At 43.1% G+C, this 21,543-nt stretch overlaps 1 protein-coding gene across 1 annotated transcript; it reads right to left on the reverse strand.

The window, feature by feature from the left end:
* Nucleotides 1–244: 244 nt before the first annotated feature.
* LOC121933258 (cytochrome c oxidase copper chaperone-like) lies at nt 245–19,851 on the reverse strand. The gene is made up of 3 exons (XM_042472729.1): nt 19,653–19,851; nt 1,726–1,831; nt 245–412 (listed from the first exon to the last, which is right to left on the reverse strand). Exons 1-3 carry the CDS (start codon nt 19,763–19,765, stop codon nt 398–400), a joined length of 234 nt encoding a protein of 77 aa, XP_042328663.1. The 5' UTR covers nt 19,766–19,851; the 3' UTR covers nt 245–397.
* Between the last annotated feature and the right edge of the window lie 1,692 nt (nt 19,852–21,543).

Here is a 21,543-nt window from a genome sequence, read left to right on the forward strand (position 1 = left end):
GGAAATGGCGACTGACTTGTTACGGGGCTGGCCCAGTGGGCAGTTTATTTAAGCAGCAGGAGATCATAAAGCACTTTTGCAAACTTTTCTTTTAAATATTGGCTATATAAATGAATACATAGAAATGGATACAATAAAAGTTGGGTCGAGAAATGTCCTGGGTGTATATGTACGGAGTGTTGGGAGGACCCTGGTGATGGAGTAGTGAACAGCAACTCAGTAACTAATGCAGGTCCAGCCTGAATAAAACGCAAGGTATTTATTGCATTTGGGAAACCTTGCTCCCATGCCTTCAGGGACTGTTGCCTTTAGCCTTGGCAGGACCTGCCCCGGACCTTTGCTCCTGGAGTGCCGTGGAATGCTGTGAGAAATCCAGAGACTTGCCCAGATAAGATACTCAGTGACTTGGTCGTTGTAAGAAAAAGAAACCACATGTTGATGTAGCTGTTTTTTCCCCTTTCTCAGTGAGCTTGCTTGCAGTGCCTCTTCTCCTCCTGCCACCATAACACAAACATATGTTCCATTCCTTTCATGATACTTTATCAGTGACTGGGTAACTGTCATATCTGCTACCTGTGAACTAAGTGGAACTGGGGAAGATCAACATTTCCTATAATCCTGTTTGACTCCTACTAGATGTTTTGTACTGCAAATTGTATCTTATCCAAAATTCTTGGGACCAGAGGTATTTTAGATTTTATTTTATTTTGAAATGCCTGTGTATGTGTGTGTGTGTGTGTGTGCGCGCGCACACACACATACACACACAAGATATGTTGGAGAAGGGACCCAAATCTAAACACAAAATCCATTTTTGTTTCATTTACATCTTATACACATAGCCTGAAGATAATTTCATAGAATATCATGCATGAAACAAAGTTTCTGTATATTGAACTCTCAGAAAACAAAGGTGTCACTATTTCAGCCACCCATTTAAAAAGTTTTGTTTTTTGGAATTCCCAATAAGGGAAACGCAACCTGTATTCTTTGTATATACTGATTTGTTAATGTGGATTTTCTTCCCTAGAACAGTTCCCATGCCTTTTAAGATATTTTGAACTGGCAGAAATCTAGCTGCTGAAGCTTCTCCCTGTCCTACTTGCAAACAAAAGCTTTATTTGTTTAAAAACACAAGTCCAGCCACACATGGAGACACACAATTTTCAGGGGATTCTTTGTGAAGACATAAGGACAAGGATGGGGGTTAGGGTTGTCAGTGAAACCTGGACAGGGCTCCTATACCTTTAATGGCTATGTAGAAATGGAAAGTTCAGCAGGTATTACCTTGACAAACAAGACCTGCTGAAATTCCCTCATCTACACAGCCATTAAAAGTACAGGAACCCTCTCCAGCTTTCACTGGCAGCCCTAGTGGGGTAAGAGAATATTCTGATCCACTTTCCTTCACATCTATGACCCATTTTCCTTTGTCAACAATAAGATATCCTGCAAGGATCCTCTGAATGAGACAACAGTGGAGGGCTAAGGCTGTGTTGCCACTACCGCTAATTTCAGTTTTTGATCCCCTGGGTAGATGAAAGCTATGTAGCCCTGTGTAACTTCTGGGAAGACCCAGTTATTACATCCTCCTCTTTTCTAATTTGCCCGTAAGTCTTCATGATAATTGAGTTCCAAGGACTGCTATTATCCAAGTCCCTTCTAGGTTCAGCATCCATCTCTGTATCTCATCCTGACAGCTAGTATAGGATCGCAGTTACTTACCGAGGGGTTACCTTCTAGATCTGGGTGGGCCGTGCCCAGTGCACGCAGACAAGAATGGTATGCCTCTAGCAAGTCCTTGCATGCTTCTTCCCCTTTGTCTTTAACACTGCAGAGGTAAATGGAGAACAATGGAGAGATTTAGAAAACAACAACCCTGCCTTTCACCTTAAATGTTAAACACATGGCAGGGGATTGGACTGGATGGCCCTTGTGGTCTCTTCCAACTCTATGATTCTATGATCTAAATTGCCAAAAGCCTGCTAGTTTTAGAAGGGTGGTTGTCTGTTCCCCAATAGCACATTCTTTTCTTTTTTTTATTGTTGAGGACTTAATTCTGTTTGGAAAGGATGGTTCTGTCTTTGGTGCTTTTCTGGCAGATTCAGTGAACCACTCTGGATTTGCCTAGAAACATGGCAAAGATGCCCCCATGTGCTCCAGATGGCATCTGGGGGCAAAAAACTTATATATATATATATTTGAAGGTGAGAGTGTGGTCCTCCAGGGTTTGTTGAGGAGCTAATTTTGAATATACACTCATCCCTCCACAGTCGTTGGGGTTAGGGGCACAGGATCCCTGTGAATGTGGAAAAACCACAAATAACAAAAACACCATGTTTTCACCTGAGAGAACACCTCTCTAGGAATCTCTAGGTTCTCCAGTGTGACTCTGTAGTCAACATCTGCCAGCCATTGACCATAGAATTGCACTGGGGAGCTACAGATGCCAGTGGAGTGTTCTCTCTAGGAATTTCTAGGTCCTTTTGGTTTAAAGTTGACCATAGAGTAGTGGTGGAGGGCCTAAATATTTCTAGAGAGAACATATTAATAAAATCTGTGAACAGTCAAATCTGCAAAAATCAAAGCTGCAAATGTTGAGTGCATCCACTTTTTCTTGACAACATAAGTGCCTTGAAGCATCCACCTAAGCCAACATTTTTAGAATCCTCCCTGTTCTGCAGGTAATTGGCTCAGTGGAACTATATATCAACACAGTGGTATGTGTGTATGATACACACACACTTTAGCTTTCTCACCATTTCGTTTTCTCTGTCTGGGGTCCTATTATGCATCACTCATGGCAGCTAACAATTAAAACCATTAATGAAAGGCAACAACATTCAAAACAAGAAATAGTGTGTGTGTGTGTGTGTGTGTGTGTATGTATATAAGAAAAAATACTTAGAGGTGGAATGAGGTCAAGATAACTTTCTTCTGTAATTTTCTAATTACGACATAATATATAGTACTGCATATAAATTTAAGAAGCGCAAGTGCCTTGTTTTGCCATGATAAAAATTTTGGAAGTCAGCATTGATGCAGATCAATGGCCCTCTGGAACAGAAACTTTGGTTACAGACCAGCAGTGACTTTTTTAAACTACAAGGAGGTCATGACCTCTTTCTTGCCATCAGGTATCAATGTAGGTACTTCCAGTGGGGAGTTACACCCCCTTTACTGAGACAAGGAAAGACTTACTCAACACACTTTGTACCTTTTGCTGTCGTTTAATAGATTGACCAGAAGGTGGTAGCAGAGGACTACAGATAGTATCAGTGGCACTGTATGCTGGCTGACCTTGCTAGAGTTGTCTTCTGCATGATTGCTTTAAAGTACGAAGCATTCAGATCTTTATCATGCAGAAGCAGTCCTAGGATAAGCATCACTTTTTTTCCTTGCTCTGTAGTTTTTACCAAAGGTATAGGAAACATTCCTAGATTTTAAAGGTGATAGTTTTGAATGAACCTAATTGTAAAGGCAATGCGCTGCTCGTGTGCAAGAGACAACCAACACTGAGACTGAGGTGTTGGTGGTTAGGCCTGTGGGCCAGAGATAAGAGGAGCAGTGAAAGTGGTGGTGGAAGGGCTGCTTTGGAAATATAACTATAGTTGAACAATTATGCTAGAGCAAGGGTGGGAATCATGTAGCCTCTAGATGTAATTAGAGTGCAATTCCCAGCATTCCTTATTATGGCTATGTTGGTAAGGCTCCTGGGGCTTGCAGTCCACCAACATCTGGATGGCTGCGTGATTCCCATTCCTGTGCTTGGTAGAGACTTAGGCTGCATCTTCACTGCAGACATAATCTAGGTTGACACCACTTTCACTGCCATGGCTCAATGCTGTAGAATCCTGGGAATTGTAGTTTTAGGAGACATTTAGCCTTGTCTGTCAGGGAGCTCTGAAAGCTAGATGCAGAAACTGTATGGGCTAAATTAGCCGCCATGCCAGAGGTTAAAAGGAACTAGAACAAACTCTGCTGCACATTGTTCATTATAACAATAATTGCGTAGTGTGAAAAACCAGAAAGAATGCTGTTCCTGGAAAATAATTAAATCTGTACTGAAAAGGGTTGGGAGTATGGCAGATCTCCCCCTCTTTAACTTTTTAATGGGGTTCTTCTGCTATCCATTTGTATGCTGGACAAAAATGTATTTCTATACAGGCCTCCATTGAGGGATGCTGTGGACATTTTATAGCAAGGGCTTTTTATAGCAAGGGAAGGCAAAATGCCTATGGGTCATCAGCCTGTAGTCCACAGGATCCTGCCCTTGCCAACTTTACCTGCACAACCCTACATTTTTGCCACAGGTGACCAAGTAGTGCTCTCTGGTGGGTGCAGGAAGGCATTTTGCCTTAGGTTTTGATGTGCATTGGTCTGTTTTAGGCCTATGGGTGCTTTTTCACAAGCTGTGAAATTGTGCCACTTCTGGGATTGAAACAAAAAGCCTAAATTAGCTTGCCCACCCAACACACAAATGGGGTGAACTGCCTTGAGAAGGTGTTGTTGGCTGTTTGGGGCCACTTGGAGACTTCTAACATTTGAGGAGGGCTGTTGATAGGTATGGAAGATTCGGAGGTGCAAGTGTCCCAAGGAACAAAGTGGACCCTGAAATCGTTGTACGTGTGCTTGTTGTATAGGAACCGACGCACATCATAATAAGGTATTTTTGCACCAGTTCAGAGGTTTACTACAGGAGTGTGGTCAAGATGGCAAGAGTTATTAGTGGGGAAGAATGCACAAGATAAGAGAGGCTGCAGCAGTTTGCTTTTGTTTGAGCCTACTGGGAAGGGCAAGATTCTGCCTCTTCCTTTCCTCTCCCCCAGCTGAATTAATTCTGTGTATACTATTTTAGCAGTTTGAATTCAGTTTGCAGTAGCTTGAGTAAGAAGGAGACAAAAGTGGGAGGAGGAGAGAGAAACTGGGACATTTTAAAAGCAGCTGAAAAAGTGGGTCAATAGAATTAATCAGGACTGCCTCTGCTAAATTGGGACCATTGGAGGGAATGTCTTCAGGACACGAAGAGTTCAGCTAGAGGCCAAAGAACACAAAGCAACTCATTTCATCAACAGATGTTTGATCTGTAGAAATGAAGATCAAGGTCCAAGATCGTATTATCGTCACACCTTGAAAAAAGAAAAACAGCTGCTGTTTTCTGCATTTCAGAACATCTATTAAAGGTACAGAAACAGGAGCCTAAGCTGGTCTCTTCTTCACCACTTGGAAATCTTAGAACAGTCTTCCCCAAGCTGTTGACCTCTAGGAAGGAATCATCCTCAGTCAGTATGGCAATGGTTAGGGATGATGGACATTGTAATCCAGTACAGCCTGAGGGCGCCAGGTTAGGGAAGGCTAGCCTCAGAAGTAGATGTTCTCTACCCTTTTGGAACTTAAAAGGATTAGCAAAGGTAGTTTCACTTTCTTCCCCTCCTCTCTGCTAGAGCGGTTGTAGTATTCAACTATAGTTCTAGTGTCCCTGCGTCTCGTGCTCTTTGGTAAGTACATCAGGCTTAATCTCCTTTAGCTCACGTAGCCTCCTTTGGAGGCTGGCTCCATCCAAAGTTATTCTTTCTTAAGGCCTTTTCTGAACTAGTGACCCTGATAAAGCACCACGCACATAATATGACTTGTGAGCTGGGTAGAACTAGGGCACTCTTCCAGACTGACCATTGTTTTCAACTCCTGAGAAATTTAAAGATTTCAGTTGCTCCCATTTTAGTCCCTGTTGCCTTCTACCAATGCTATCTAACAGAGACCATCACAAAAGGTAAGGAATGGACCTCATCTGTCTCCACCTTAGTGATCTGAACACTGAGTTGAGACCATCAAGCTCAGCCTCCTGAATCAAAACCAAGATGGTCATTGAATGGAGAGTAGTTCTCGCCTTAGGGAGGGCAAAGCAAAAGAGTCCCATGTTTTCATGTGGGTCACCTATGCTGCTGTTTCTGCCTCTTGCTGGCTCTGCTCATTATCACTCTTAGCTCCTTTCCTATCTGTCTGTGCCACACTCCACACATTTTGGGTGAATCATAGAGTTGGAAAATACCTCAAGGGCCATCCCATTGCCATGTAGAAATATGCATTCAAAGCACTTCGGACAGATGGCTATCTAGCCTTTGCTTAAGAACTTCCAAAGAAGGAGACTCTGCCATGCTCCAAGGCACTCTAGGTTTTTCCTTTGACCCTGCTTGATTTGGAGGCCATTGGATATTGGAGAATTTAGGTTGCTAATTCTTTTGTGAGTTTAGGGCGGGTTCAGAATCTTCTTTTGAATCTAGACATTGCCAATGTAGTCCCTGCAAGATGGTTTCTTTACAGATCTGCCCATCCTTTCATCCAGCCTATCTTTGAGCTTCCATAAAAACTGGCTGAGTGGCTCCAAGACTATGGAATGTTCATAAACATTCTAATTTATATATAGAATCTAGACAGAAAAATATATAGAGTGGGCAGGCTGGGAAACAGAGCGAAGTGAAGATTAGAAGAGGAGGGACTGAAAACTCAAAACCAGAGTTGAAAGAAGTATGTGTGCATTGGGTAAAAAAGGGTAGCTGTGAATGGGCAGCACTATGCCCATGTAGGCAATGACAGCAGGGGCAGAGCAGCCATAAAACAAGTCAAGCCTTAGAGAAATTGCCAGCTTGGAGGCATTTTCATATACCCTTTCTCACCACCACAACATGATCCTAGATAAAGTGCAACTATTGCCACAGTGGACCAACAGGATTCCAGACTAGATGGATTAATAATGCACCCTGAGGTGATGTACAATTTAGCTTGGTTCTATCTTTGAGCAGAGGAGTATTTTTTTAAAAAATTGCTATTGGAGTGGTACACTGTGGCAGGGAAGGAGTTACTGGTGTGGGGCCATCCTGTCCCCATTACTGCCATGTGGCTGCCCACTCTGTTTGTGGCTAATGAAGCTCGCAATGAGTCAGCTCCTACTCTGCTCTTTGCCTGTCCACTTTATTGTTCTAGTGCATCCTTCTGCTTCCCCAGTTGCTGCTTCCCTGGGTTAGTGTTGAAAATGAAATACAAGATGTGCTGGATCAAGGCCGGCCCTACCATTAGTCAAAGTGAGGCAACCATCTCAATCAACAGACGCTACAGATGGAGTCAGCAGTGATAGTAGTCACTTAACTATTTCTCTTCAACTTCCTGCTCATTCTTCTCCCTCAGAGGAAAGAATGGGTTGTCCTACATAGTCTGACCTGTTCCCCTAAACCAACCTACTGTTCTCAGGTATAGTTGAGGACCCTCCCCCATTGCAAGTATTGAAGTAAGGTCTAGCTTTGTTTCTGTATGTGTAATGGTAAGGCACAGTATAAAAAGAAGAAAAAAGAACATTGTTCTTTGCCAGAAGTAGCAACATCTGCTTGGATCCAGAATCTGGTATCAGATTTTGAATAGAATGGAGATAATGAAAATTGCACAAATTCACTGGGGCAGAGATCCAGGGACCCACACAGGAGGTGGATCTTCCCAGCATAGCAGGGCTGGCTTCCCATGTCTTAATCTAAATGAAATGTTGCACATTACCATCTTTTGAAGGGGCATGGGTAGGCATAAGACCTGTAAGCATAGGGTTCCCAGATCTCCAGTCCTTGTCTTGAGTCATAGGCTTAACCTTAGACCCTGTTGACAAGTTCTCAGAGTGAGGGAGAGGCTTCCAAAGGTAAGAGCACTGCCTTGAAAGTACAGTTGCCCCTCCTACCATGTGGATCTGAGATCTGCGCCCTTGAATATATGTGGAGGGGTGACCTCCACTGTTTGCAATGGCATGCACACAGGCGCACACTCCATTCAAGCCTATGGGGCTTGAATAAGCATGAGCTTCTGTTTTCGTGTGGGGAGGGGTCCAGAACGGATCCCCTGCAAAAATGGAGGTCCAACTGAATGTCTGTTTTCCTTTGGTAGATAGATTTTAAAAATTCGAATAGCATTCTCTGCAACTGTGATGGATGCTTAATATATTGTGCTTAATGACATCACCTGCTAGTGACATTAAGAGGAGCTGCCTCCTGCGACATCACCAGTGTCTTGCCCTAAGTCTCAGGTTTTGGCCCTGAAATCCTACTAACTTTATAATTCTACTTAAGATTTTTATACCAGAGTCTAAGAGCCTCATAACATATGCAAGTAAAGCAGAATTACAATAGGATAACAGTTCCCCTGAAAGGAGGCTACCTTTGTTCAATTCTTCTCCTGTTCTCCTTTTTTTTTTTAAAAAAAAATGCTCCTCCTTAATATCACCAAAAACCCATTAATAACCCGCTTTCTGGTCTCCCTTGCACTATGATTTCCTGTGTGAAAGTTCAATAGCACTTGTATGGCTGTTTGATCAGGGATGATCAGTGGGCATTCTATGGGTGGGGAAATACCACTCCACCTCCAATAATTAGGGGAGAAAGAGAAAGACCGGATGGGAATTTCAATTTGGTCTGCCAATGGAAGCTCTCTTCTGCAACTCTGCATCCACCACGAAAGGACTGAAATGCAAAGAAATGCATACCTGCCAATATTTCACAGATGATAATCAGGACATGTGCAGTCAAGAAACATCAGAGTGCGGTCAAGATGGCAACACTTAGAAATGAGAAAGAATAAACAAGCAGGAGAGGCTGCAAACATTTCCTGAACTTGAAACAAAAATCTATCTAATTACATACCACAGAAGGTTCTTTAGGGCAATGCGTCTGACCAAAGGTGCCAGGAGGAGAGCAGAGCTGTCAAGCAAGCAGAATCTTGCAAATGAAGGTTGCCACCTTTTTTTGGTTTTTAATGCACAGAGGTTTTGTGCACTGAATAGTAGCAATAATATCAGGCAGAAAAGCCAACCAGTGATGGTTCTTGTAATAATGTGGGGTGGGCAACTGTTGTCAGGGAGTCCATTTTGCTCCATGCCTTCCAGTAGGACACATGTCACATCTAGTTTCACTTTTGATTTTTAGACTGTTTTCTAAGGGATTGTGGGGAGTGAAGGAAGGCATTTCATTGAACAATTTGGAGTCATGAAAAAAATCCATGCCTCTTTTTTCAATGGAGGTGTTGGGGAACTCTGGGTGTATTCTGGGGGAGCTTGAGCAATGCAATAATTCATCTGAGTGACAAGAAACAACCATTAAAGATATGAGCAGGAGAAGCAGAACCTGTTGAACAGTGTGTTAGCACATGAATTCTGTCTCCCCAGCCACGCAATTCTGCACAGAGCCTGTTGTCAAGGAAACACAGCAGGAAGAGCCCAATGTGGGTCAGCAATGTGCTGCTGGCAGTGGATTAGTTGGGACCCACGTGGCTGTATGGGTGCCAGCCATTGGGGGCCTTTGCCATGCAGGGAGAGGATTTAGCTTGCTGCCTCTGCCTGTCCCTTCCTATCACATTCATTTAAGGCCATATGACAAGCTGCCATCCATGGCAGGGCTATGCATGCAAGAATCTAGCAGTTTTACTTTCTCTCTCTCTCTTTCATTTACTTTTAAAATTCCATACATCTGGACATAAATTCTAGGTATGCTTTATTCTGAATAAAAATATGACAGATTCTGCCGTTAAAGGTCTTGCAACTGTTTTTTTAAGTAGTGCAATCGAGCACAATCCTACTGTGCTGTAAGCTGCATTGTGTTCAGGTAGTTTATTCCTAGCTTTGGGGTGGGAATCATGCAGATCCTCCAGCTGTTATTGGACTGCACCTCCCAGCAGCCTTAGCCAGCATAGCCAGTAGTGAGCAATGTTGGGAGCTGCAGTGAACAATATCCAGAGAGCCACAAGATTTCTGTTTCTACTTTAAGTACATAGGTTATGGGTATAACAATCCTCCTTTCCATCAGGGTTCAAATGAGAGTAGCGTGTGTGTGTGTCTGTTTCATCCTGCCAAGTGATTTTGTAGCACCTTTGAGACTAACTCAAAGAAGCTGGTAGCACAAGCTTTTGTAGGCTTGAGCCTACTTCCTCAGATGCATGAGGTGAAGTGGAGAATCCAGAAACAGATATAAGCCATTTGTGTGTGAGAATGTCAATTGAACTTCAAAACCTTGTAGATATGGAGATGAGATGGCAAGTTCAATTTTAATGATGATCATTGGAGGATAAAGGCAGGAGGAAGAGTGTTGCTTAAAGCCAAGGAGAGTAGATAACCATAGGAATGACTATTGGAATGTAGTGAGGGAACCAGAGGTGAGATGTAATGAACTAGTCAAGGTCACCCTCGTGAGAATGGGGGGTTAGTGTTGAAATGTGTATAGTGTGCTGGAAACTGTTGGCTCTGTTCAACCCACTGTTGATGGACTGGAATCTGTGAAAGCCGTGTGCCAGGAGAATGAATGGCACGCACACTGCGGCACACATCATGCACGATCCCCATTCTATCTAATGGGGCTTGAGCATACGTGCTATTTGTCTTACGTGGGGGGGGGGGGTGGGGAACGGCACTGTACATTCCAATTCTGCTGTTTCTCTTTCAAATCTTTATTTGTAGGGGTTTTTTTTTTGTTCCAGGACTGATGTTCTGAGGTCTGAGATGGAACATCCAGGAAGACTGACATGTTCCGTAACCAGTTTTTGTGTATCCCCATTCTTATTGTCTGGTTTATGTCCATTTATCCTCTGGCTCAGGGACTGGCTTGTTTGCCCAGTGTAGAGCAGTGATGGGCATTGCTGTCATAGTATGGTTTAAATCACATTGGAGGATAAGCACATAAAAGTCCTTCTAATATTCTGGGTGATGTCATTAGGTCCTGTGATTATATTTCCTGGATAGATATGTGGACAGAGTTGGCATCTGGGTTTGTGGCAAGGTTTTGTACCAGTGTCCATATCTGCATTATGCACCTTCCTGTAGGTTAGTAACTATTTGAGGTTTGTGAGCTGTCTATAGGCAAGTAAAGGCCTGCCACTGAGAGTCTTTGAGAGGGCAAGATTATTGTCCTGAATGGGTTGCAGTTCATTGATGATACATCTGAATGGCCTCAGTGGGAGCTCTATGTGACCACTAGTGCGGTTCTGTCATTTTCTGTCTTCAGCTTGTTCCGTAATAGATTAGTCCTGGGTACAAGTCTTGCCTTGGTTATTTGTTTTTTTTTAAAAAAATTCATAAGGTGGGTACTGTAGTTTGAGGAATGCTTGTTTTATTTCCATGAGTTTGACATCCCTGTCTTGTGGGTCTGAGCAGATGCAATTATATCATAGGGCTTGGCTGTATACTGTGGATCTCATAGTGTGTTCAGGGTGGAAACTGGAGGCAGGCAAGTACATGTAGCAGTACATGTAGCAGTAAGTGAATTTGAGATACAGTGTGGTGCTTAGATGTCTGCCTTGTAGTTATACTATGGTGTCCATAAAATGAACGTGTTCTGTTGATAGTTCCAGTTTTGATAGTTCTAACTGTGACCCCTACATCACGGGCTCTCTTGCACAAAGACAGACACCAGACATTGCAGGAAGCTCTTTTGCATAACAGAGAACTACCTCTCCTTCCAGTGCAATGACCAGCTTAAAAATTTGCCTTCTGAAGAAGTTGGCTCCTTTTGACATCACAATGACCCGTTACAAACGGGCACCCTAGTACGCGATGAGCGCGTACTAGGGTTAGAAAGGGGCGTCACTTCTTGACGCCCCTAACCCTGGTATGGACCCAGTCCATACAAAATGGCGGCGCCCTATACAGATGGGCGCTGCCATGACTACGTCACCACTGCGCCACCTCCAAATGAGGCGGTGTGGTTGTGATGTTGTTGTGCTGCGCGAGGGCGCCTAGAGCGCCCTTTCTGCGGCGCAAGAAGGAGCTTCGAAATGGAGCTCCTTCTGTGGTTTGCGTTGCTGGCGCAGCCTTTAGATGGCTGCGCCAGTGACGCAAGGGAGAAAGGGGCCGAGTGGCCCCTTTCTCCTCCTCCCTGCCACCATTGGGTGTCCTTGGGGCATGAAACCCCAAGGACACCCCTTTCCAGGCCGCGGGGAAGCGGCCTTTTGCCGCTTCCCCATGGCCTGGAAAGCGGTAGATCGGGGCCTCAGAGGCTGCCGTTGTGGCAGCTGAGGCCCCGATACAGCGGGGAAATGGCTGGTTACAGGCCGCCCAAACGGGCGGTCTGTAACCCGCCAATATGACCCCAGCTCACAGTTCCTTCTCTTCACTGCACTCTTGGCCTGCTCTTCACAGGCTAAATCTGTCTGACAGATGCTTTCCCAACCTTTTCTGGGCAGCTTCTGATGAAGGGACCCTACGCCCTCCTTATGTCACTGACTCTTTCCCAGGACTCTTAGTAGAGCAAAGAAGAGGCAAGCCATGACCTGAAGCTTGTGTTGTGCCTTCTAACCTTTTGTTGACCTTTGGAAGGGCTCTGTGTCCTTCCTTTTCCTCCATGCCCTAGGGTGAGGGTGAGGGTAAAGATGAGCAGCTACCAATAAAGACCTCCCTCCTGCAAAGTCCTGTCCCTACCCCAGTTATGTAATTAATTGTCCCCTGCTGATAAAATCCTGCAGCCTCATTAGTGACAGCTATGCCCCCCTGCTGCCTCCCTAGCCTAACAGATGGCAAGTCACAGAGTGTTCTTGTCACCCGGCATTAACACTGAAAGGGAGATCAGAGCTGTTGGGGATCACTTCCCTGGGGGGGTGGGTGGGTGCTGCATTGGAACATGGAGATCATTGATCTATCTACAGGAGTCATATTCCACTTTTCCTGTCAGAGCACCGAATGCTAAAAGCGTGAGAGAATATTTTTTATTTTTAAAAAGAGCACAACTGAATGCAATAGTGATGCAAATGCTATCTTATGCAGAAGATATTTTAAACAGGGCTGTAAGAGACCGACAGGGAAAGTGTGGCCCCTAGGCCTCCTCTTTCTGCCCCTCAAAGCCACCCAACCTAGGAATATAGAATTGGAAGGAACCACAAGGACCATCTCATCCAACTGCATATCATGCAGGAATACACAACTAAAGCATTCCTGAAAGATGGTTATCCAACCCTTGTTTAAAGAAAGAAAAAGAGTCCGCCACCCTCTGAGGCAGTCTGTTCTACTGTTGAGCAGTTCTTGCAGTAAAGAAGGTCTCCCTAATGTTTAGGCAGAATCTCTTTTTTTGTAATTTGAATCCATTGGTTTTAGTCTATGCAGTAGTAGCAGCAGTCAACAAGCACAGTCCATCATCTACATGACAACATCCCTTTGGGTATTTTAACCTACAATCCCAGATTTCTCTAGGCCAAATCTAGTTCTGTATCCCAAATAGCAGAGCTATGGAATAATAGTAACAAAACTCTTTGTATACTTACAAAATTATATTATAAGCTTAGATAGGAGCCCTGGTGGCACAGTAGTTAAATGCTGGTACTGCAGCCAAAATGTTGTGAGTTTGATCCTGCAGGGCTCCAGGTTGATTCTGCCTTCCATCCTTTCACAGGTCAGTAAAATTAGTAACCAGTTTGTTGGGGGCAATTGGCTAACACATTGTAAATGGCTTCAAGAGCCCTTAGCAGTATAAAGCAATATAGAAATGTAAGTGCTATTGCTATTGCTATACATTTCAAAACCCCATTTTTTTTAGTATCATGTGATAATATAATATAACCAATTGCTGTTCTAAATTCTTGAAAAAGTTCTCCACATATGCAAATATAGTTTGGCCCTAAAACTTACACTCAGATTCAACTCCCAATTCAGTTCTGGCCCTATTGAGATCTTTCTTCTTCTTCTCAGTTTCACTTTTATGAAGAATAGGAGCCTTGGCTTACAGAGTAATTGTTGAGGCAGAAAGAGATAAGGGAATAAGGTTGTTGGCTATGAAGCCTCTAGATAGGCCTAGCTATAAAAGTTACTGAATAATAAAGGTGACATTTTAATAGGAACATCTGCACAAAGGTTTGTATTTTTCCTTTCAGAGTGGAAAGACCTGGGTCTAATCTGCACTGCAGAAATAATGCATTTTGATACCACATTAACTGCCATGGTTCAATGATGTGGAATTATGGGATCGCTAGTTTTGTGACATATTTAGCTTTCTCTGTCAGAGAGCTCTGGTGCCCATGACAAACTACAAATCCTAGGATTCCATAGGCTGAAGCAATGACAGTTAAAGTGGTGTCAAGCTGCATTATTTCTGAAGTGCAGATTAGATTTTGGACTTGCAAAATAAGGAAATTTGATATAGAAGTCATGATGTGATCATTCAGAGAAGCAGAAGTGAATTTTTGATGTTATTTATTTATTTAAAAAACCCTGATTCAGATCTGCATGTTCAGGAAGTCATGGCAAAGCCATGTTGGCATTGCTTTTTTAAAATAAAGAAATCAGAGTAGGATTTAGGGGGCTTAGCAGACCATAACCTAAATATGAATCAGCAGTGTGATGCAACAACCAAAAAAGCCAATACAATTCTAGGTTGCATCAATATCAGTATAGTGTCCAGGCTGAGGCGCGTAACAGTACCAACCTATTCTGCTGTTGTTAGACTTCACCTGGAATACTGTGTCTAGTTTGGGTCAATACAGTTCAAGAAGGATATTGACAAGCTGGAACATGTCCAGAAAATGGCGACCATAGGTTAGGAAACCAAGTCTTATGAGGAACAATGAATGTGTTTAGTTTAGAGGAGACAAGACTGAGATGTGACATGATAGTTGTATTTAAATATCTGAAGCAAAGACATGTACAAGGTGGAGAAGCTTTGTTTTCTGCTGCTCCAGAGACTGGAACACAAACCAGTGGATTCAAATTACAAGAAAAGAGATTATGCCTAAACATTAGGTGGACCTTCTTGATGATAAGAGGTGGTTGACTGTGGAAAAGTGGCTAGACTCTTCCTCTTTGGAGGTCCTCCAGCAGAGGTTAGATAGCCATTTCTTGCGAATGCTTTAGTTGTGTTATTCTAGGTCTGTGGTGGTGAACCTATGGCACACTTGAAGGCATACAATGACAACAAAAACAATAAACAGGATTGGATTAAATGGTTCTTGCAATTCCTTCCAATTCTGTTGTTTTGTGATTCTATGGACAGGGTCCTCATATCTTAGCAACCTTTGAGATGAATATTTTCAGAGGTGCAACTATTCTGCTTTTTGTTCTAGAAGAGATATTTTATTGAAGAATGAAAAAAGATGGAAGAAATGATAGGAATACAATGACAAATGGAAAATGCCTATGTCAGAACTGCTGTAAAATTCCATGAATGAGGCAGGACAATTACATTACAAAAACTTTCTTTGGAAGTAGTCTTGAAATGCAAGGACATATTTGTGCTGCACATTTGTATCAGTTTCATACCTGTTTCAGTGTCATTGCTATATTTAATGGGATCTTGAATTGTCAGTAGTAGTCTGTAGGGGGAAATTATTAATACCTCACTAAGCTATAAACCTCAGGATTCCATAGTTTGTAACCTTGACAGAAAAAGTGCCCTGAAACTGTTATGACAGGATAGTATGAATTAGTACTACTCAAAGTGGTGGTCTATGGGCTAGTGTTGATCCATGATCCATTGGTGGACTATCTATGGAAAATTTCCAGAAAGGAAAGTGACAGCTGTAGTTTGTAGTCACAAATATTAGTCCCTGGTACTTTGGGAAAAGAACTTGTTGGTCCATCACATCAGACAGTTTAAGAAGTTTAAAAAGCATTGGTGTTGATATAGCCTAAAATTTCCATTATTCACTTACTGAGATGTGTAAGAACCTCTTTGATACAGCAGTCTACCCACATCCATGGCTTTGCTCTCTGTAATTTCAGGCACCCATGGTCAATTGCAGAATACTACAGGTGTAGGGTTTGGTACTGTGGTATTATAGCATTTTATATTAATTAATTTTAATTTTGAATTTTTGATGAACAACCTTAGTATTTTGATCACCAATTACTAATATCCACATTTTATAATCTGATGCTAATTTGATTTGATTTGTTTTATTTGTATGTCTAATGTTCATCTGTACGTTTGAAATATTTCTCACTAATAAATAAATGATATACCATTATCTTATACACTATTACCAGATCATTATGGGTACTCCAATCACATCTGCCTTTCTATCTAGAGTAACAATTCCTTCCTTTTGGGCTCAGATCCCAGTCAGGTATGGAAGAATCGCTGGTTGGCCCTATACAGCTGTGTGAAGCAACATCCACTCATCTTGGTGACTTTCCAGAAGGAGCTTTGATCCCTATAGCTTTTGGAAGAAGGGAGGCACTGGTCCTTTTCATATCTCTGCCTCCTATGAGGGAAAACATGCAACACATGACTCAGATGCCATGGTGAATGCTGTCCGTCATTGGCTTTTATATGAAGAATGGGATGGTGGGATCTTGTCCTTTGCCTCAGACAGTAAAATATCTTGAGAGGGTCCTGTCAAAGACCCTCCTAATTACTGAAACAGCATAAAACAAAATCAAGTCTCCAAAGTATTTTGAAAATTTAGGCCCAGTACAGATTAGAAGAAAGGGGTGGTCAGAGGCTGCCCCTTTTTCTTCTGGATCATTGCTGCAGCAACTGCACGGCTGCATCAACAATCCACCCCAAAAAGGAGCTCCAAAATGGGGCTCCTACCCTCGATGCTTCCAAGGCACCATTTGCACCCTGGGGCATCACTGTGATGTGTCTTGTGTGCCACACCATTTGGACGTGTCACACAAGACATGTCATGGATGTGAGAGCCATATGGACGGCACTTCATCAAAATGGCACAGGCCATACCTATTAGGGTTCAGGAGCATGTGGTTGCTGTGCGCTCCTGAACCCTAAAATTGCCTCCGGGATGCCACAAAGTGCCCGTTTGTACTGGGCGTTAGTGTTGGAAAAGTGACTGGCTGTGTTGGCTGTGGAGTTCTGGGAATGGTAATCCAAAAAGTAACTTTTCCAAGCTCTTGCATACACAGAGGTTAAAAATATGAAAATTTAAGCTAAATGTTATGACCAGAAAGAGGACAAAGTGATTGTCTCTCTGGGGAGTTTGACATCCTATCCATTGAGCAAGGAATCTCCCCGACTCCTGATCCAACAGAAAGATTTCCTCCTTACATTCTAATCCTCCTAGTTGAGCTTTAGCTGCTTGAGTTAATTGAGGATGAGGAGGCTTGAGGACTCAGTGGTATATCTGCACCCAGAGAGACCAAGGGGCTTTCAGCTCTTCGTTACTGATTTTGTACAGCATTTTGAGTTATGCCAGCAGTCAAACAAGGCTTACTGATGCATATCTTTCACTGTTTTTGATTTTATGCATATATTACATTTTTAAAACACACATGTTAATAAACCCCTGTTAGCTGTACACTTAAAAAATATAAATTGTGTATTGAATCTAGGAAATGCAGAACATGTGTCCTATGCAAGTATTTGGCGTGGCACCTATGATCTGACAAGCCTTTCTGGCCGACTGAAAATTCTGTGTAACCCAAAAGCTGGCATACTGAAATTTGTTCGGTAGGAAAGAACCACCTTGTGTATATGTACATATATAAGTGCCTTCAAGTCATCTGTTGACTTATGGTAACCCGTTCAATTCCACAGGGTTATCGTTGGCAAAAAATATTCAGAGGTGGTTTTGCCAGTTCGTTCCTCTGAAATTTAGCCTATAGTATCTGGTATTCATTGGTGGTCTACCATCCAAGTACTAACCAGTTTCCAAAACTAGTCAGGATCTGGTGCCTTCAGGATATGTAGGCCATTACAAATCACCTTACTCATTCTGTATTTCCCCCCCAGTTAGTACTGTGTTTTCAAAAAAAAAAAAAAATGCTATCTTTCTTTCATCATTCCAAGCTGGCATGTCTGACAAGGGAAAGGAAAAATCTGGGTTAAATCCATCCTCTGCTTCAAGCAGGACAGGTGGTAGATCTTTCTAAAGTTCTGTGTCAAAGCACAGGAGCAAGACAGGAGACAAACTTGTGTAAAGTGTCAATCTCTCTACGAGGAGGCGGGATGGCACATCTGGCCAATTTCAATTTCCTTGATAAAAGGGGACAAAATACTTGTGCTCTAATCTGTGCTTAAAAAATACATTGGTTGTTTTTTTACAGTGATGTGGGGTTCCTATTTGAATCTTTCATGTTAGGTGTCAAACTATCCTCCTCAGCCAGTCCTGCACCTAAGTGTGGTGTAAACTCCGAGGCCAATGAGGTTTTGCTAGGCAGGCCAATTTCTTGCTTCATTTATGCTGTGTCTTTGGTCTGTTGTGCTACTCCATGCTTAGATTAAAGAAATGCTTAGTTTTAGGGTTGCCAGTTCAGGACTATACCAAACCCCAAAGTTTCCAAGCCCAAGCCCAAGACTTACGGATAGCCCTTGCGATATCATTAAACGTGCATTTAGTACCAAACACCATTCCTCATAGATTGTCATTCAAACGCATATGCACACAAGACATTCATGTTTGGAAAATAAAGAGAGAAATTTTAGCTAAAGGGGCTCTTCCCAGATGGTTAAGTGAAGGGACTATTCTTTCTCACTTTGTTAGAGAGATAGGATAATGGACATTGAATCTAGGCTACAGGCTTCTAGCAAGGTGAATGCAAAGGAGAATAGAGGATGAGCCCTGGCAAACAGGAGGAAAGGGGGAAACTAAGTAAATCCATAGACAACCCCACCAAGAGTCCTTGCAATTTGTAGCAACAAATTACAGTGGTGCCTCGGGTTACGAAATTAATTCGTTCCGCGGCCGCTTTCGTAACCCGAAAAGCCTTCGTAAGCCGAATTGCCATAGGCGCTAATGGGGAAAAGCCGCGATTCCGTGCGAAAAAGCCGAAAAAAGCACCAAAAGTTTTTTCGTAACCCGAAAAAACATTCGTAACCCGAAACAATAATTCCCTATGGGATTTTTTCGTATCCCGAAAATTTCGTAACCTGGGTATTTCGTATCCCGAGGTACCACTGTAATTAAGCCTTGCAAACTGTAACAAAATGCTGCTGTATTAGCTGAGCTGGAGATTTGCATTTAGTCCTTTCCTCTTGACAAGCTCAGCTCACCAAAACTGGAAAATTTCCATCCTCATCTAACTGGAGGTGGTCCATGAAAATGAGATGTAGGGCCAGGCCTTGAGATCTGGCAACCCTACTTCGCTTCCTTTACACACACACAACCTTTTGCCTCTGGGCTCCCAAACAGCTCTCTGACACACCGCATGGAAATATCCATGTATTGAGCAAGCAACAGCCTGTCACATCTGACCTACATAACCTTACAGCTTGCTGCAGAAAAGTGGACAGATCTGGGGGGAAAACAGAGCTCACCATTGGCCTCGGCTATGTATGTAACAAGCTAGATCTAACATGTTGTTAAGGTGTCATAATCTCAAAAGCATGTTGCTCCCACCCCTCATATTAGTATCATTTAGTATTAGTATTAGTACAGAGGGCCCTTGGTATCTGCTGGGGTTTAGTTCCAGAACCCCAGTAGATACCAACATCCATGGATGATCAAGTCCCATTAAATACAACAGCATAGTGAAATGGTGTTTCTTATACAACATGGCAAAAACAAAGTTTGCTTTTGGAATTTAAATATTTTTTGAATATTTTAAAGCCATGGATGCTTGAATGCCTGGATAAATAATCTCTGGATACCAAGGGCCAACTGTATTAGTATGAGTATTAGCAGAGTTATCAAACCAGACATGCACTATGCCACTATGGCGGTCAATGCCTGCTTCTTTGCCCATCTGTCCAACTCACCATTTCTCAGAGGCGGCTTTCAGTTCAGCGCAGGGTGGCTCTTCTGTGGGGGCAGCTGGGGTGCCTTGACCCTCAGCGTTGGGGGATTCCTGGGGGCTGGAGCTCTCTGACATGCTGGGGCTGGCCGTGCACGCCTGCGTCTGCACTGATCAAGGGGAAGTTACCAATGCTGCCTCTGGCTGGAGAGTCAGCTGGAGCCCAGCCCAGTCATGCAGGAGGGGTGGATAGAGAGATAGAAAGATGGGCGGGTGGATCTTGGGCATTCCAGATATGCTCCCAGCACCAGGGTTTAATTCACAAAGGCTTAGCTCTGGGAGATGCACCCTCCCTGTATCTTTCCTCAGTGTAGCTGGATCCCAGGCAGGGAATGGACCCAACGTGAGGTCAAGGAGATCAGCCACAGGCAGAGAACGACAGCTTGCACCAGGAGACGACCAAGCACCTGCCTCCCAGCAGTTCTCACGGCTTGTGCAGCTTAAGGATAATCGGCCACAGACGGGGCAAGGCTGTATGAATGGCCATATGAACCCTGACTCCAAAGAGGGCTGAAATTCATCTCTAGGCCAGGATGGATCCATTGCTGTGTCTCTAAGGATAGAGGTTGTGGGTGAGGGGTAGGGTATGTGGGCCTTGGGAACTGCAAGTCTCTTGTCCTGGGGAATTTGTGTGTGTGTGGCAATGTGGCTAAGAATGCTGTGGATATATCCTGGTGTATTTTGGTGTATATGTATGTGCCAAGTCCATACATATGAGTAATGGGAGAAGTTGAGGGAATGCATGCATGCCTTTGATGGTACTCTAAGGCTAGGCTGGGCACCTCCCTCTTTTCTTTCTGGTGCTGGTTTTCCTTTTTGGACACGATTTAAAATTGCTTTTAAACATGTCTTAATAGCATAACTTGTTAAGCTGTTCTTTAGTGCTGTAACGTTTCCTCTGTTTGTATCCATAAATAAACCAACCGACCAAATAAACGATATGTCCAAGTTGTGCTGAGCTTGCTGGCTGTGATTGTTTAGGGGTTGTGGGGACACTTTGCACATGCTCAAAGGCAATAAACAGCTATGCTTCAGACTTTCATAACCCAGCAGTGCCAAAGCAGGCATTTAAGCCATGGTTCAGAAGAGTCTCTGATGAAGGGGCTGATTTGTCGTGTCTGCTTACAGATGGTTAGAGTTCTTTGTGTCCAGAATAGGCAGTGTGATTATTGCAGATCAACTGGTAAAAGGGTATGGAGGGCTGTCTGTGCAGTAGAGTTGTGTGATTTCTACTTAGCTGGGAGAGGCGAACATGGAGAAGATGTGGGAACCTTGAATTGTCTTGCTATTACTTTTTGAATTCCAAATGTTGGATTGTATTTTCATGAGTGTCCTGAAATAAGAGAGATGAATGTTAGTTATGTTTGTGAGAGCAGAAATGTGTACTCTGCATGTCTGAAATCTGGTTAGATAGCTGGATTGCATTTGCCCTGGTTTTGTTTGTGCATTGATATGTCTGGGCCTGTATAAGGACTTAATTACACACAATCCACTACAAGAACTGGATATACATGACATTGCAGAATCCATTGTGTGTTTATTCAGAGTTAAACCCTCCTGGTTTCAGTGGAGTTCATTACTAGGAAGATGTACATAGGATCGAAGTGTTAGCCACACTGAATTCGATTCTTAGTCCTGACTAGAGTAGAGTAAATGAATCAACTGGATTTACCTATATGTTGACTTACCATTTAACAGTGTGTACATGTGGACTGCAGCCATGGTATGTATGTATGTGTGTGTAAATAGTGCCTGTTGGTATATGCCAGGGGTGAGCAGTGTGGATTGGGACATAGGACTTTATCGCACACAAAAATTTAAACGTTCTGGGGACCGAAGGAGGACGCTTGTGTGCG

This window comes from Sceloporus undulatus, chromosome 6, assembly GCF_019175285.1.
Source record: "Sceloporus undulatus isolate JIND9_A2432 ecotype Alabama chromosome 6, SceUnd_v1.1, whole genome shotgun sequence".
NCBI classification, from domain to species: domain Eukaryota; kingdom Metazoa; phylum Chordata; class Lepidosauria; order Squamata; family Phrynosomatidae; genus Sceloporus; species Sceloporus undulatus.